The sequence below is a fragment of the Gigantopelta aegis genome, chromosome 2 (genome assembly GCF_016097555.1).
Source record: "Gigantopelta aegis isolate Gae_Host chromosome 2, Gae_host_genome, whole genome shotgun sequence".
Taxonomy (NCBI): Eukaryota; Metazoa; Mollusca; class Gastropoda; order Neomphalida; family Peltospiridae; genus Gigantopelta; species Gigantopelta aegis.
Genome location: NC_054700.1, coordinates 16,080,499 through 16,095,361, shown reverse-complemented (window position 1 = coordinate 16,095,361; position 14,863 = coordinate 16,080,499). Strand labels below are relative to the sequence as shown.

Genomic DNA, 14,863 nt, shown 5'->3' with positions numbered 1-14,863 from the left:
TGTAAAACCCGCATTTGAAGACCAAAATGCCATCAGAGCAATGAAGTAGGACGTGCATTCTGATTTCAATTTAAATATGCCCCTTATTTTGGTATCAAATATATCCACCTTTTGTGTGAAATCCATGCTTTTGGCAGAGTTAGTGTTGCGTGTATTAGGCAAAAAAAGCAACAAAAACAACAACAACAAAAATAGCCGCTTCAAACCTGACCACAGACTGACTTCTTTTTGTTTTCTTTTTTTTTGTACCTAATACACGCAACACTAACCCTGCCAAAACCAAACTGATGAATAATAAGACACGATGGACAGGAAAACGCCCTGGTACGTTTGCCTTTTCCTACAGACCATTGACGTGAAGGTTGTACTATACCAATAAAATCCCATAGGCGATTATGTTAACGTTTGTGTTTAAAAACACTATATGCAAAATATCAACCAAACTATGACCCATAAATATCAGTACTACAACCCCTACCTCAAAGTATTAACTGAAGAAAATGGTACCTTTCATGGCTCATTGTCGGTATAACCTAGTTTCGCATAAAAAAATTGTACTTTTTTTTTTCACTGGTACACCATACATATTTCAAGCACAAGGCTACTTGATGAAATAAAATTGCATACATTTCTTACCCAGATGAAACTATTTTTTTTTTTTACAACCAACACACTCACATTTACCACCAGTCACAGAACTTGTGGTGTTAACTTCTCTATCAAGAGTTCCGTGCACCTCGAACTTTGACCTTGACGTTATTTGGTTTAGTACTACCTGAAGCGATTCTCTTTGTTTAATTTGCTACATAGTGTTGACAGAGACTCAACATGAACAGATCATTTGTTTGTTTATAATTATTTGCATGCTTATATCCACTTATGGTTCAGTCACGCTTTTCATGGGCACACCTCATGCACTGACTCAGCTATCCGGACTGTTTGTCCAGGACAGTAGGTCAGTGGTTAGTGGGAGAGAAGTTGCTGTAGTGGTCTTACATCCGTCTGATGCGCAGTCAGTCTGGGATCAATCCCCGTCGGTAGGCGCACTGGGCTATTTTTCGTTCCAGCCAGTGCGCCACGACTGGTATATCAAAGGTCGTGGTATGTGATATCCTGTCTGTGGAATGATGCATATGAAATATCCCTTCCAAATAACAGACAAAATGTATCGGGTTTCCTCTCTATGACTATATGTCAAAATTACCATGTGCTCTGATGGTGTCATTAAACAAAACAAACTTTAATATGCATGAACTTTAACATTCCATAAATATTCATGGTTTTAAGGATTGACAAGGATGTCATAATGACAAGTACATGCAACCCTTTAAATAGAGCTGGGCGGTATTGAAATTTGTTTGTTGTTGTTGTTTTTTTTAATCTAAGACACTTTCATTTATTTGTACTTTACAATTGTGCAGTTAGTTGAAAGAGCACGATTTCATATACTCTATAATTATAATGCAAGAAATAATTAAAGTTACTATATCCGGAATAGTTTTAATAGCTAAGCATTTATAAAAGATAATCCTCACCTGATTTCTTGCTGTGGCGTGCTACACATTGTAGTGGATTAAATGCTAATATATATAATTAGTTAAATATGCACACACAGCGAAAAAAAGTGTTAAATTGACCAAGGTAGGCCTAATTGGTAACTCATAGAACTGAGCTTCGTTTCAGTCTTGACTGTAAATGGCTAATAATGGTCATTTAATTTCAGCCTGAAGACATTAGTGAGCCAGGTACGAAGGGTAAGCAGATAAAAATGGAACAGTTTGTGAGCCATGTTAACAGGTGGGCTGCAAATGATCATCGCACGTTGGCGGCAGACAGGAAGTTAACAGAAATGATCTGTTTAGACATGCAGCCGATGTCCATGGTTGAAGATACTGGCTTCAAGACTTTTGTCGACACTCTGCAGCCATCCTACAGTTTGCCAACAAGGAAACACTTGAGGTGGAATCTAATTCCAAAGCTCTACAATGAAATCAAGGCCAACATCAAACAACAGCTTGAAATGGTGGAGATTGTTAGCATAACAACTGACCACTGGACATCCCGTGCGAATGATGCGTACATGTCAGTAACAGCGCACATCCTTACAGAAGATTTTGAGCTCAAAGATTTCTGCCTGGACGTTGCATACATGCCCCAGAGCCACAATGCTGAGAACATATCACGGGCACTTGTTGACAGTGTGAAGAGCTGGATACCTGGTGCCGGAACTAATAAAGAAGTGAAAATATATGTAGTGTCGGATAATGCGGCCAATATTCAAGCTGCATGTCGATTGCTTCCAGACAACTACAGAGCATTGAACTGTTTTGCACATACGCTACAACTTGTAATCAAAGATGGACTGAAAGAATTCACTGGAGCCCAGAATGTAATTTCCAAGTGCCAGAACATCGTGAATCACTTTCACCACTCAGCAAAATCTACACATATGTTGAAAGGCATGCAAAAAACAATGCAGATGCCAGACCACAACTAAAATCACAGTGCGAAACCCGATGGAATTCAACATTCCAAATGATTGATGGTGGAGCAAAAACATGCATTGAATGCCACTCTTGCATCTATAACGAAAGTCAACAACCTTTCCGCACACGAATGGAAGACTGCCGAGGAGTATGTGCAAGTTCTTCGTCCATTTGAGGATGCAACAACCATTATGTCGGCAACTCGGTATTCCACTCTGTCCATGGTCATCCCCGTTCTCAACACCTTATGTGACGAAATGAAAGCTGCTGAACTCAACACATTTGGTGAATGTATTATCAAGAACATAAACAATCGCTGGCCCGATTACGAGAAAACACAACTCTTCTACATTGCAACAGTGCTTGATCCTAGATTTAAGCAATATGCATTTTCATCAGAAAGTTCAAAAATCGCTGCCAGGTACACCCTACTTGTTGAAGTCTTGGACATTTATGAGAAAAAGGCAGAAAGGGAAAAAGCAAGGAAAGCTGATGTCAGTAAAAATATCGGAAGCAAACATGCTTCATCTGTAGTAGCCTCTGCTGCCACAACCTCTACCTCCACTGCTGCCACTGCTTCTACCTCCACTGCAGCTGAACAGACAGAACCAAGCGTCGAGCAAAGTACAACTACATCCAAGAGTGGGAAACATGATTTTTGGGGATTGTTTAAAAAAAAAATTGCCCAGAAACAAGACAATGAAGTTCAAAAGCAAAGCAAAGAGGAACTGAGGGCTGTCATGCAATATGAGATTGACAGGTACTTGAGTGAACCGTTGATTGATCCTTCACAGTGTCCATTTGATTGGTGGAAGATGCATAATCGCAGTTATCCAAACGTTTCCGCTGTGGCTAGATTGTACCTGGCTATCCCCAGCACGTCGGTGCCAAGCGAGCGCATTTTTAGTAAAGCAGGTCTTATCATTTCTGACAGGAGATGCAGCTTGAAACCCAGTGTTGCTGAACAATTGGTATTTCTAAATCACAACCTCAAAGCTAAAGGCATAAAGTCTTAAAACCAGTGACTGGCAATGGCCACAGTAGATTGTACCTGCAAGGCTGTGCAGCGTGTAGATACTTTAATCTCTTTTATTATTTGTTTATGATCCTGGACTGGGAGTCTTAAGGACAACGTTTTATTTAAGGCATCATAGGTGATTAGATCACATGACTAACAGTTACACTAAAACATTGGCATGCCTGGAAGGCCCTAGAAGTGTTTGATTTTATGATTAGCTATTTATGATGTGCAGTTGTTCAGTATGTTTTCGCCAAGTTAGGTTGGAAGTGACTAGAAGTGATATCAATGATCATGCTGTTGTTTTAAATTATTATATTACTTTTTTTTCAAATTATTATTTAATATTATTTTGTCCCTTTGCGAGTTGCTGACTGTAGGTGAGGCAGAACTACTTAGCAGTACTCCACTTACCCTGACCTCAACATACATGTCTATTATTTCCTTTGTTCTGAGTGTCAGTGAACGACTGACTAGTCTAAATGAAGACTGGATATAACATTCTCTATAGTGTAACATTTCCAAATCTAGTTCATAATATTTGATGATCACACTGTCACACAATAACAGTGATACACAATAAAACATTTTGTAAAATTACATATTAAGTACTTGACATTGTTTATTGTGGTTCTGATACTTCTAGTTACTTCTGCAGTCTATTTAACTGTAAATGTTTACCTGTAGGTCATCAGATGAGCAATGGTTCAACGACATTACTTGTTAGAAAACCTCCCTTTGCTAAAAAAAAAAAATGGGTTGGGCAGAAATAAAGGGAAGACCCTAACGTGGGCGTGCATTTCGAGGCAGGTATACATAAAATACTGCTTAATATTGGTTCGTTATTAGTGTTATATGAATACCGAATACCGTACCGATACCGAGGTAAATCGCCACCACAATACCGATACCGATACCGAACTTGAAATTTCAATACCGCCCAGCTCTACCCAGTACCTACCAGCCTTATGTCCGATGGCTTAACCACGACACCATCGATGCCGGTAGGGACTGTATATACTTTATGTATTATAATTATCGGCCGTAACTGCTGACCGGAAATGATGGCTGTATCGACACCGAAAGAAAGTTTTGATCATTGGATGTGAAATTGTGGGTGACTATTAATTTTTCATTCATATTAACCACTTGTGTGTTGATTGTTTGATTACATATAACTTGGTGTGTAACTTATTATTGTGACTTTGGTTACCTATAATCCTCTACTCCGTCCCATCCTCTTATAAAGATGGGTTTTTAAAAAATAATTTCAGTTTGGTTTGACAAGAAAAACACTAAAAGTGTTTTGGAAATAACAAAATATTTACTATTTTTGTGTGCAAATTCGAAAACAATCTGCTCAGAAATAAAGTAAATTCCATAGTATGAAACGAAGGCGTTCTCTATGGGAAGGACTATATAGGCAACGAATTATCTTTATTTTTGGGGTATGTAAACGTCACAATATACACTTTAATCATCTGGAAACCAAAGTACAACTGATTAGCAAAATTAAATTAACGAACACTGAAAACATTTACAAAGTGGACCAAATGGCTGCAGTACACGGCCATTCTGTACTTGGAACTCCTGTCCGTCATCGTGAACTTAATCCAGTTGACTGGGCAAACTATAAAAGTTTTGTATTATTATTATTATTATTAATTTTCTTCTCTTTTTTTGGGGGGTGGGGGTGGTGAGGTAACGACACAACTAGAGCATTGATTTATTAGTCATCGGCTATTGGATGTCGAACACATGGTCATAGAGAGGAAACCCTTTACATTTTTTTCATTAGTAGCAAGATATCTTTTATATTCACCATCCCCCCCACAGGATAGCACATACCACGGCCTTTGGTATACCAGTCGTGGTGCACTGACAAACTATAACATTTGAAAGACAACTTTTAAACTGTCCAATGCAAAGCTGTTGATACACGCTTCGTTTGGGATGGTCACCAAAGATGTGTGTCAGAGAGAAGATCGAGTAATAGATTGAGATTTGGTACCCGGAAAGGTAGTTTAGTTTGTTTAACGACACCACCAGTAAAGCACACTGATTAATCGTCGGCTATCGGATGTCAAACGGTTGGTAATTATGACTTGTAGTCATCAGAGGAAATCCGCTATATTTTTTAAATGCAGCAATTGATTTGTATATGCACTTTAAGACACACGGGAACGAGAGGAAAAAAACAAAAAACAAACCCCAATCAGTTGAATGGATGCAGTGAGGTGGTTCGATCCTGCGACGCAAGCATTTCAAGTGAGCATTCAACCGACTGAGCTAAATCCCGCCCCCGTACGAGGGAAGAGACGGAAAGAAAGGAATGTTTTATTTAACGACGCACTCAACACATTTTATTTACGGTTAGATGGCGTCAGACATATGGTTAAGGACCACACAGATTTTGAGAGGAAACCCGCTGTCGCCACTACATGGGCTACTCTTCCGATTGGCAGCAAGGGATCTTTTATTTGCGCTTCCCACAGGCAGGATAGCACAAAACATGGCCTTTGTTGAACCAGTTATGGATCACTGGTCGGTGCAAGTGATTTACACCTACCCACTGAGCCTTGCGGAGCACTCACTCAGGGTTTGGAGTCGGTATCTGGATTAAAAATCCCATGCCTCGACTGGGATCTGAACCCAGTACCTACCAGCCTGTAGACCGATGGCCTGCCACGACGCCACCGAGGCCGGTAGGGAAGAGACGGCGCCAAATTGATCCGATTATAATTAATTTGGATACTGAATCTGACAAAGGCAGTATAAAGTATAAATGACATATTGAGACCACCCTTATGCGAAGCTGTTTTATAGTTTTCTTTCAAAGTACCCGGGTTTAAAGTGATCATAAAATTGACAAAATCTGATGAAATTTCTTCCATAAAAGACTACTTTTTGACATTTATGATATGTGTTGTTTGTATGCCGTTTTAGGTCATGATAATGCTTATACAGTTTTCAAGTTTTCATTCTAGGAATTTTCACAACAAGCAAAAATATGGTTGAGTATAATTTTGTAGTATTATATTGCTAGATATGCCAGATGATGATAATCCATGTAGATGTCCTATATATGCACCAAAACATCAGTTAAGCACAATGTAAATAGAAATGCAATAATAAAATATTACAAACCAAACCAAAGCAAAAACAACAACAAAAAACCTCAAGAACTGATGTAAGATAGGTGAATTGTACATGGTACGTAAATTCACTTTTTATGTTAAGACTTGTGTTTAATATAGAGATATTCAAAATATCCATGTACACGGTTTAGACAGCGTGTACACTATACTGCTCCATGTTTGAATAATGCTGCCTTTGTATATTAAACACATTACAAATTTAATAATAAAAGGTTCATACAGTTCTAAGTACGGTACGTGCATACGTAGAGATTAGTATATATCAGGAATTGCTTAACTATTGCTGGGAAGTATATTATATTCATACCATATATATTGCATTGTTTTGTGATTTGTTGTTGTGAACATGTGGTTTAGCCTCAGTAGCATTCATAAAATGGTTAGAAATCTGTTCAAAATATGTCTGGATGTTAACTTCAACACTGCCATTTAGTTTCTTTCACAAATTATATTTGTAGTATCCAGGGCATTTTATTTTCATTGCCTCACTGTACTTAGTCAGTTGCCATAAACTGATTATTCTTGGTGGAATAAATTCACCAGTTATTCAGCTTTGAAGTAAAAGCAGTGATATAGTGATATATTTCCAAATATTTATGAAAATTATGTAGAATATTAACCTCGATAAGAAATCTACATAAAAGCAAAGCAGGTACTTCATTCAAATGTGCACCCCCCCCCCCCCCCCCCTTACGAGTACACCAAACCAACAGATGTGTACACCAATACATGTATGCGAGTTTGCATGCTTGTTATTTAACAACTAAAGTTTAAAAAAGTCAAATAAAAACACACACACAAAAACAATCAAACAAATAAACAAATGAATTAACGACAAAAAAGACACACAAAACAAGAAAAACAAACGACATATAAGTAAAACTAACCATGCGAACACAAAGCTGGTCCAAACAGAATACATGTCTCAATAATACTTTCAAGTCTTCTTCCTGAAAATAGAGTTAAAAAACCCGGCTTAAACTGTGACTCGAGTTAATTGTGGGCACCACCTACCAGGTTTATGGGGTGCAGGACAATCGCGGACTTTGATATACCTGTCGTGTAACAGTTACATTACAATAGTTGAGACGAGAGAACAACAACAACCCACCGAAGGGATTCGATTCTTTAACCCAAGCACCTCCGGCGAGCGTTGTACAGAATGAGTTTCTTGAAAAAGAGAGAAAAAAGGCGGTTAACTACGTGGTGTTGATAACGATGTTAAGTGACGTCAAGCATAATTTCTCTTCAATCATCAGGAAGCTTGTATTAAGTTAACAGTCGTCATAGTTATGATCACCATCATCATCATCATCGTCATCATCATCACATCATCACACGTCATTCCACTGTCTTAAGAAATCGTTCTTCGAAATCGTATTTTATGGTTTGACTATTGGTAACTACGTTTTGATTGGTGCCTATATAATAGACTGGGACCTCGCGAATCATTGCAAGTTGAAACAGAAAGAAAAAAAGAAATATTTTATTTAACGACGCACTCAACACATTTTATTTACGGTTATATGGCGTCAAACATATGGTTAAGGACCACACAAATTTTGAGAGAAAACCCGCTGTCTCCACTACATGGGCTACTATTTCCGATTAGCAGCAAGGGATCTTTTATTTGCGCTTCCCACAGGCAGGATAGCACAAACCATGGCCTTTGTTGAACCAGTTATGGATCACTGGTCGGTGCAAGTGGTTTACACCTACCCACTGAGCCTTGCGAAGCACTCACTCAAGGTTTGGAGTCAGTATCTGGATTAACAATCCCATGCCTCGACTGGGATCCGAACCCAGTACCTACCAGCCTGTAGACCGATGGCCTACCACGACGCCACCGAGGCCGGTAAGTTGAAACAGAGTCAGAGGTTAAGCTTGGGATGGACGTGCTATGCCTGTATGTTCGGTGGGTATGGGAATGCATGAACGTTTAACGACACTCCAGCGCAAAACAAAAACAAAACCCAACAACAACAACAGCTATGCCCAGTTGGACAACGGTGACTATATAAATGAATCGATGATCAACATCAAAAACGTTAAAGTTTGTTTTATTTAACGACACCACCAGAGCACATTGATTTATTAATCACTGGGTGTCAAACATTTGATAATTTTGACATATTAGAGAGGAAATGCGCTACCTTTAAAAAAAAAATTAAATTAGTAGCAAGGGATCTTTTATACGCACCATCCCACAGACAGGATAGCACATCCCACGACCTTTGATATACCAGTCGTGGTGCACTGGCTGGAGCGAGAAATAACCCAATGGGCCCACCGACGGAGATCGATCTCAAACCGACCGTTTGACCCCCTCCCAAACACACACTTTAAATAATACCGTGAAATTGAAAGAAACTTAAAGGAAAATAAAATAAAGCATCTGTATGTTAAACACTTCTTACCTTTGAAATATATGCTATCTTCAAAACTTTACGAACTCGATACAGTTTCTGTTCTAAAGTCGTGACAAATGTGTTTAAATATATATTATATATATACATAAGAACCAGCTGCTGTGATAGACCAATCAAAAGGAGACACGCTGGAAAGGAAAAAACCTAGTACTTTCGGTTTCGACCAGACCACAATATTATGTAGGGCCTTGGCTGAATATTTCTCGCTGTACCCAGGTGCGGATCCAAGGGGAGGGAGGGGGTCACATGGAGAAAACTGAGCCTGCTGTGTGTGTATGTATGTATGTATGTATGTATGTATATATGTATGTATTTGTATGTATACGTGTGTGTGTGTGTGTGTGTGTGTGTATGTGTGTCTGTGTGTGTGTGTGTGTATGTGTATGTGTGTGTGTAAGTATATATTATTATATATATATATATATATATATATATATATATATATATATAAAGCGGTTAAGAGCTCGTTTGATGTACGGTCGGTCTAAGATCGATTCCCATCGATGGGCCCAGATGACTATTTCTCGTTCAAGCCAGTTAACCACGACTGGTATATCAAAGGCCGTGGTATGTACTATCCTGTCTGGGATAGTGCATATAAAAGATCCCTTGCTACTAATGGAAAACTGTAGGTGGTTTCCTCTCTAAGACTATATGTCAGCATTACCAAATGTTTTACATCCAATAGACGATGATTAATAAATCAGTGTGCTCTAGCTGTGTCGTTAAAACCCCCCAAAACAAACAAAAACCGTACCTGCCAGTTATGACTATTGCTAAAACAAATGACTAAATTACACCCCCCCCCCCCCCCCCCCCCCCCCCCCCCCCCCCCCCCCCCCCCCCCCCCATCACACACACACACTCTTTCTCCATCGCCAGCTTCACAGCCTCGTTACCCCTGCTCTATTTCACGCTGAATCCGCCACTGGCTGTACCTTACAGGCTAATTATTTCAAAATGTTATTAATTTTATTTCATTAATTTATTAGTTAGTTATATCTATATATACACTGTTAATTAGTTTGTTAGTTGGATCTTTATACTATTTTAAAAGTTAATTGGATCACTATTAGTTGGGTCTATATATATACTCAGTTAGTTGGGTATATATATATATATATATATATATATATATATATATATATATATATATATATACACACACACACACACACAGTCACCGAGGCGAAACGATTCTCGGTTTTCTTTTTAAAAGGCGCGTATGCGGGGTAGGGGCGAATAGGAAAAGAATAGTTTGGTTTTTTAATGTATTTTCCGAGAGATCAGACCACATAATATTATGTAGGCCTAGGCCTAATATTTACCCACCCTGTCACTGAGGCGAAACGATTCTCTTTCTTTTCTTTAAAAAGGCGCGTGTGCAGGCAGGCGGGGGGGGGGGGGGGGGGATAAGCGTCGAAAACCTCACCACCATTCCAAATTTTTTTATTTAAAAAAAAAAAAAAAAATCAAGGAGACAATGACCCGACCCCATTAAAAACTTCGCTTGTCCCAGTCTATACCCCTAACCCTGCACAGATTCCTTCACACGCCCCTGTTAAAGTGTTAACAGTTAAAATGTGTTTTGTTTCACAACACAACTACAGCACATTGATTTATTAATCATCGGCTATTGGATGTCAAACTTTTGGTAGAAAGGGATCTTTTATATGCACCATGACACAACCAGGATATTACATACAACGGCCTTTGATATACCAGGCATGATGCACCGTCTGGAACAAAAGAGCACAATGGGCCCACCGACGGGGATCAATCCTAGACCGACCGCGCATTAGGCAAACACTTTACCACTGGGGTAAAAGAAAGAAAGAAAGACATGTTTTATTCAACGACCAATCTAATCAAAATTAGCTCCACTATTACATGTGGATCTAAAGACAGCCAGTTGGAGCGCATGTCCACCAATCAAAACCTTACTTGCAGAATCCTGCCAGTGATTTAAATATAATTTGAAAACATTCCGAATTATCCTGAGGGTATACGACATGTTTCGTGTGAATTACGAATGCCGTAAAACATGTTTTATTTTATAAAATAAATAATTTTTAATGTAAAATTGAAGACTGATAACCCACCCCGTACGTATTGGTATGGTTCGCTGTACTGCGGCCACTAAAATAGACTCGCCCGATATTTTTAGAATTTGTATGCTCCCAAATAACGTTATAAAAGGCGAAGTGTGATTGGTCAATATTTAAATTATTATTTACAGACGAAATGTTACCTGGACATTGGGGACTACGCAGTGTTGTTAGTTTTAAATCACTGGCAGGATTCTGCAAGTAAGGTTTTGATTGGTGGACATGAGCTCCAACTGGCTGTCTTTAGATCCACATGTAATAGTGGAGCTAATTTTAATTAGATTGATTCAACGACACACTCAACACATTATATTTGCGGTTATATGGCGTCAGACATATGGTTAAGGACCACATAGATACTGAGAGAGGAAACCCGCTGTCGCCACTTCATGGGCTACTCTTTTCGATTAGCAGTAAGAGTTCTTTTATATGCACCATCCCACAGGCAGGGTAGTACATACCACAGCCTTTGATTTACCAGTCGTGGTGCACTGGCTGGAACGAGAAATAGCCCAGTCGGCCCACCGACGAGGATCGATCCCAAGCCGACCGCGCATCAAGCGAACGCTTTACCACTGGGCTATGTCTCCCCCCCCCCCCCCCCCACACACACACACACTGGGGTACGTCTCACACCAAATGTTGATAGAGACCCAACATAAAAGAACTATCCTGCTGCCGTTGTAACATGGTTACAGGGCCTTTTTGATGACTAAAATTACACATTAAAATCGTTTTCCTGTTTTGAATATCAGTGTCTCTATGAACAAGGTGTTTGTCGTCGTCATAATGTTTGTAGTAGCTCAAACCAGATTTTACCTCCAAATAAAAGGAAGGAAGGAAATGTTTCATTTAACGACGCACTCAACACATTTTATTTACGGTTATATGGCGTCAGACATATGGTTAAGGACCACACAGATACTGAGAGAGGAAACCCGCTGTCGCCACTTTATGGGCTACTCTTTCCGATTAGCAGCAAGGGATCTTTTATATGCACCATCCCACAGACAGGGTGGCACATACCACGGCCTTTGGTATTTAAGAGAACAGTCCAAAGGGTCTTGAGGAGGGTATTATTTGAATACCATGATATATGCAGTTTATGGAATGGGGTTTCATAGTTGCCAAATTTATTCCGATGTTTTTAATAACAATTTTTAAATCTTCGCCATGCAAGAATTAGGAGTAGAGGTAACTAAAATGTCTGTAGTTCGGTCAATATTCAAATAGAGCAACGGCTAAATTACTATTTATATTAACGCTACTGGTATATTCATACAACTTGAAAGACATTTTTTTTAAATTAGGTCACCAGAGGTCAAAAGGTCACAATTGTGTACCGGCACTTGAAATCTGGGCCATTGGGCAGAGATGTAGATACGTAGTTTTATCCACAAACCGCATTACATATATATCATAAGCAGAACGAGACCCACGCCCACCCACATACATGTTTTAACTACACGTTTAAAATACTTTTTTTCTTCTGTTTTTTTTTTAAGGCACAAAACATCGATGGACTGATTTGTAATCCGTCTTTTTGACCCCACCCCAACGGATTATTATAAAGATGAACTGTACATTCATATCGTACGTTCTGTTACACGCACTCGTAAAATCGTTTCTGACATTGGCATCAGAAGATTCGAGCGATTTGAGGGAGGGGAAGTGCTTATACATGTATAATACTTCTTTCAATTGGGGTGTGTTTGTGTATGGAACAGTGGCGTAGCGAGGGGTGGGGGAGGAGGGGCCATCGGGCACGGTGGAAGCAAGTAGACACCGGAAGAGTGGAGGGCTGACTGAGATCGAGAAATGTTTTATTTAACGACGCACTCAACACATTTTATTTACGGTTATATGGCGTCAGACATATGGTTAAGGACCACACAGATTTTGAGAGGAAACCCGCTGTCGCCACTGCATGGGCTACTCTTTCCGATTAGCAGTAAAGGATATTTTATTTGCGCTTCCCACAGCCAGGATAGCACAAACCATGGCCTTTGTTGAACCATTTATGGATCACTGGTCAGTGCAATTGGTTTACACCTACCTATTGCGCCTTGCGGAGCACTCATTCAGGGTTTGGAGTCTGTATCTGGATTAAAAATCCCAGGTCTCGACTGGGATCCGAACCCAGTACCTACCAGCCTCTAGACCGATGGCCTAACCACGACGCCACCGAGGTCGGTATATTGCATTAAAACAAATGCTGTACGTTATTCAAAGATCAATGTGCGAATTTTGTCCGTTAGGTTACAGGTACATATACAAAATAGGGACGGGGTGGGGTGATTGGAGGGCATTGCCCCCATGCCCCCCACCCCACCCATCCCGGCTACGTCAGATTAAATTAAATACCCCTAATCCACTCAAAAATAAAACTACATCCCAATAATTTTATTTACTGATATTATTTTTATATTATTAAAACATCCAGTAAGAATCACCCATTACATTACATTACGACATCATATTACATTTTGAATTTGATAAAGAAGTTACTCATATTTTAGTGCACGAATATTTTTTATGTACTTAATATTTTTTTATATCATCAACCCTGCCGGTGACGGACAATGGATCTTTACTGTACATAGTTCTGCGCTACTTTTATTTCCTGTCGAAATGTTCCGTTAAGTTACGAAAATGTCCGAAGCTGTTACCATAGAAAACTTCAATATTCCTTAGACGTGACGTCAACAATGCTTTTACGTTTTAATATGCTTATTGATGTCAAAGCGATTCTACACGCATTCGTCTGAATATAGTTTAACTTCAAACAATTAATGTTAAAAAAGATCGCTGTTTGACATTTATAATCATATTTATTTAAAAAGTGTATAAATATAAAATATGTCTATGTATGGATCTAATGTTGTTCTATTCCATTATTTCCTGCAAATGTTAACGGATAAATCCATAGCGGTAAGTGATTGTTTGATTGTTTGTTTGTTTGTTTATTTAATTGTTTCTTTATCATGACCGATGAAGTGGGAGGTGGGGTGCGTAAGCATTGGCGTAGCCAGTATTTTATATTGTGATGTGACACCCACATTGCGAGGAGGAACCCACACTGTCAATGAGTTGTGTTATGGGGGAACAGATACATGTACATATAAAATATGTTGGCGGAAATCCCCTCCCCCCCCCCCCGCACACACACACACAGAGGGGGGGGGGGGGGGTGTGATTGGCGGGCAAAGTTGAATTCACAAACATCTGTGAAATCTGTCTGGAATAGGATCCGTAAAATCAAAGGTAAAGAATCCAGTAATACAGTTCATCATTTGTCTGTCAATGATACGGATGTTACGTCTCACTATGACACTTTTCTCATAACTCATCTTCTGCTTTCATTACAGATGCATTTAGATCTGTGAGAAATAAAAGCTGACCCCCCCCCCCCCCCCCCAGTCCATTAATTTTTCATCTGAAAATGCTGAAGTGTACAACAAGCCCTTCTCTATGGAGGAATTGCTCTTCGTAGAGCCCATGATACTTCAGTAGGATCAGATGAAATGTATTATCAGTTATTAAAACATGTACCTGAATCATCTTTGATCGTTCCTTTAAATATTTTTAACAACATCTGGATTTCTGGTGACTTTCCTTCTGATTGGAGGAACGCAATTATCATTCCTACCAGTTATCACCCCAT

General features: G+C 39.3%; 2 protein-coding genes across 2 annotated transcripts; both read left to right on the top strand.

Annotated features, from left to right (window-relative positions):
• Window positions 1-304: 304 nt before the first annotated feature.
• On the top strand, window positions 305-2,497 carry LOC121387403 (zinc finger BED domain-containing protein 4-like). Its single transcript, XM_041518512.1, has 2 exons — window positions 305-361; window positions 1,724-2,497. The coding sequence occupies exons 1-2, from the start codon at window positions 305-307 to the stop codon at window positions 2,495-2,497; spliced, it is 831 nt and encodes a 276-aa protein (XP_041374446.1).
• A 45-nt stretch (window positions 2,498-2,542) lies between these two features.
• Window positions 2,543-3,502, top strand: LOC121387395 (E3 SUMO-protein ligase ZBED1-like). Its single transcript, XM_041518501.1, has one exon. It carries the CDS (start codon window positions 2,543-2,545, stop codon window positions 3,500-3,502), a length of 960 nt encoding a protein of 319 aa, XP_041374435.1.
• Window positions 3,503-14,863: the final 11,361 nt, after the last annotated feature.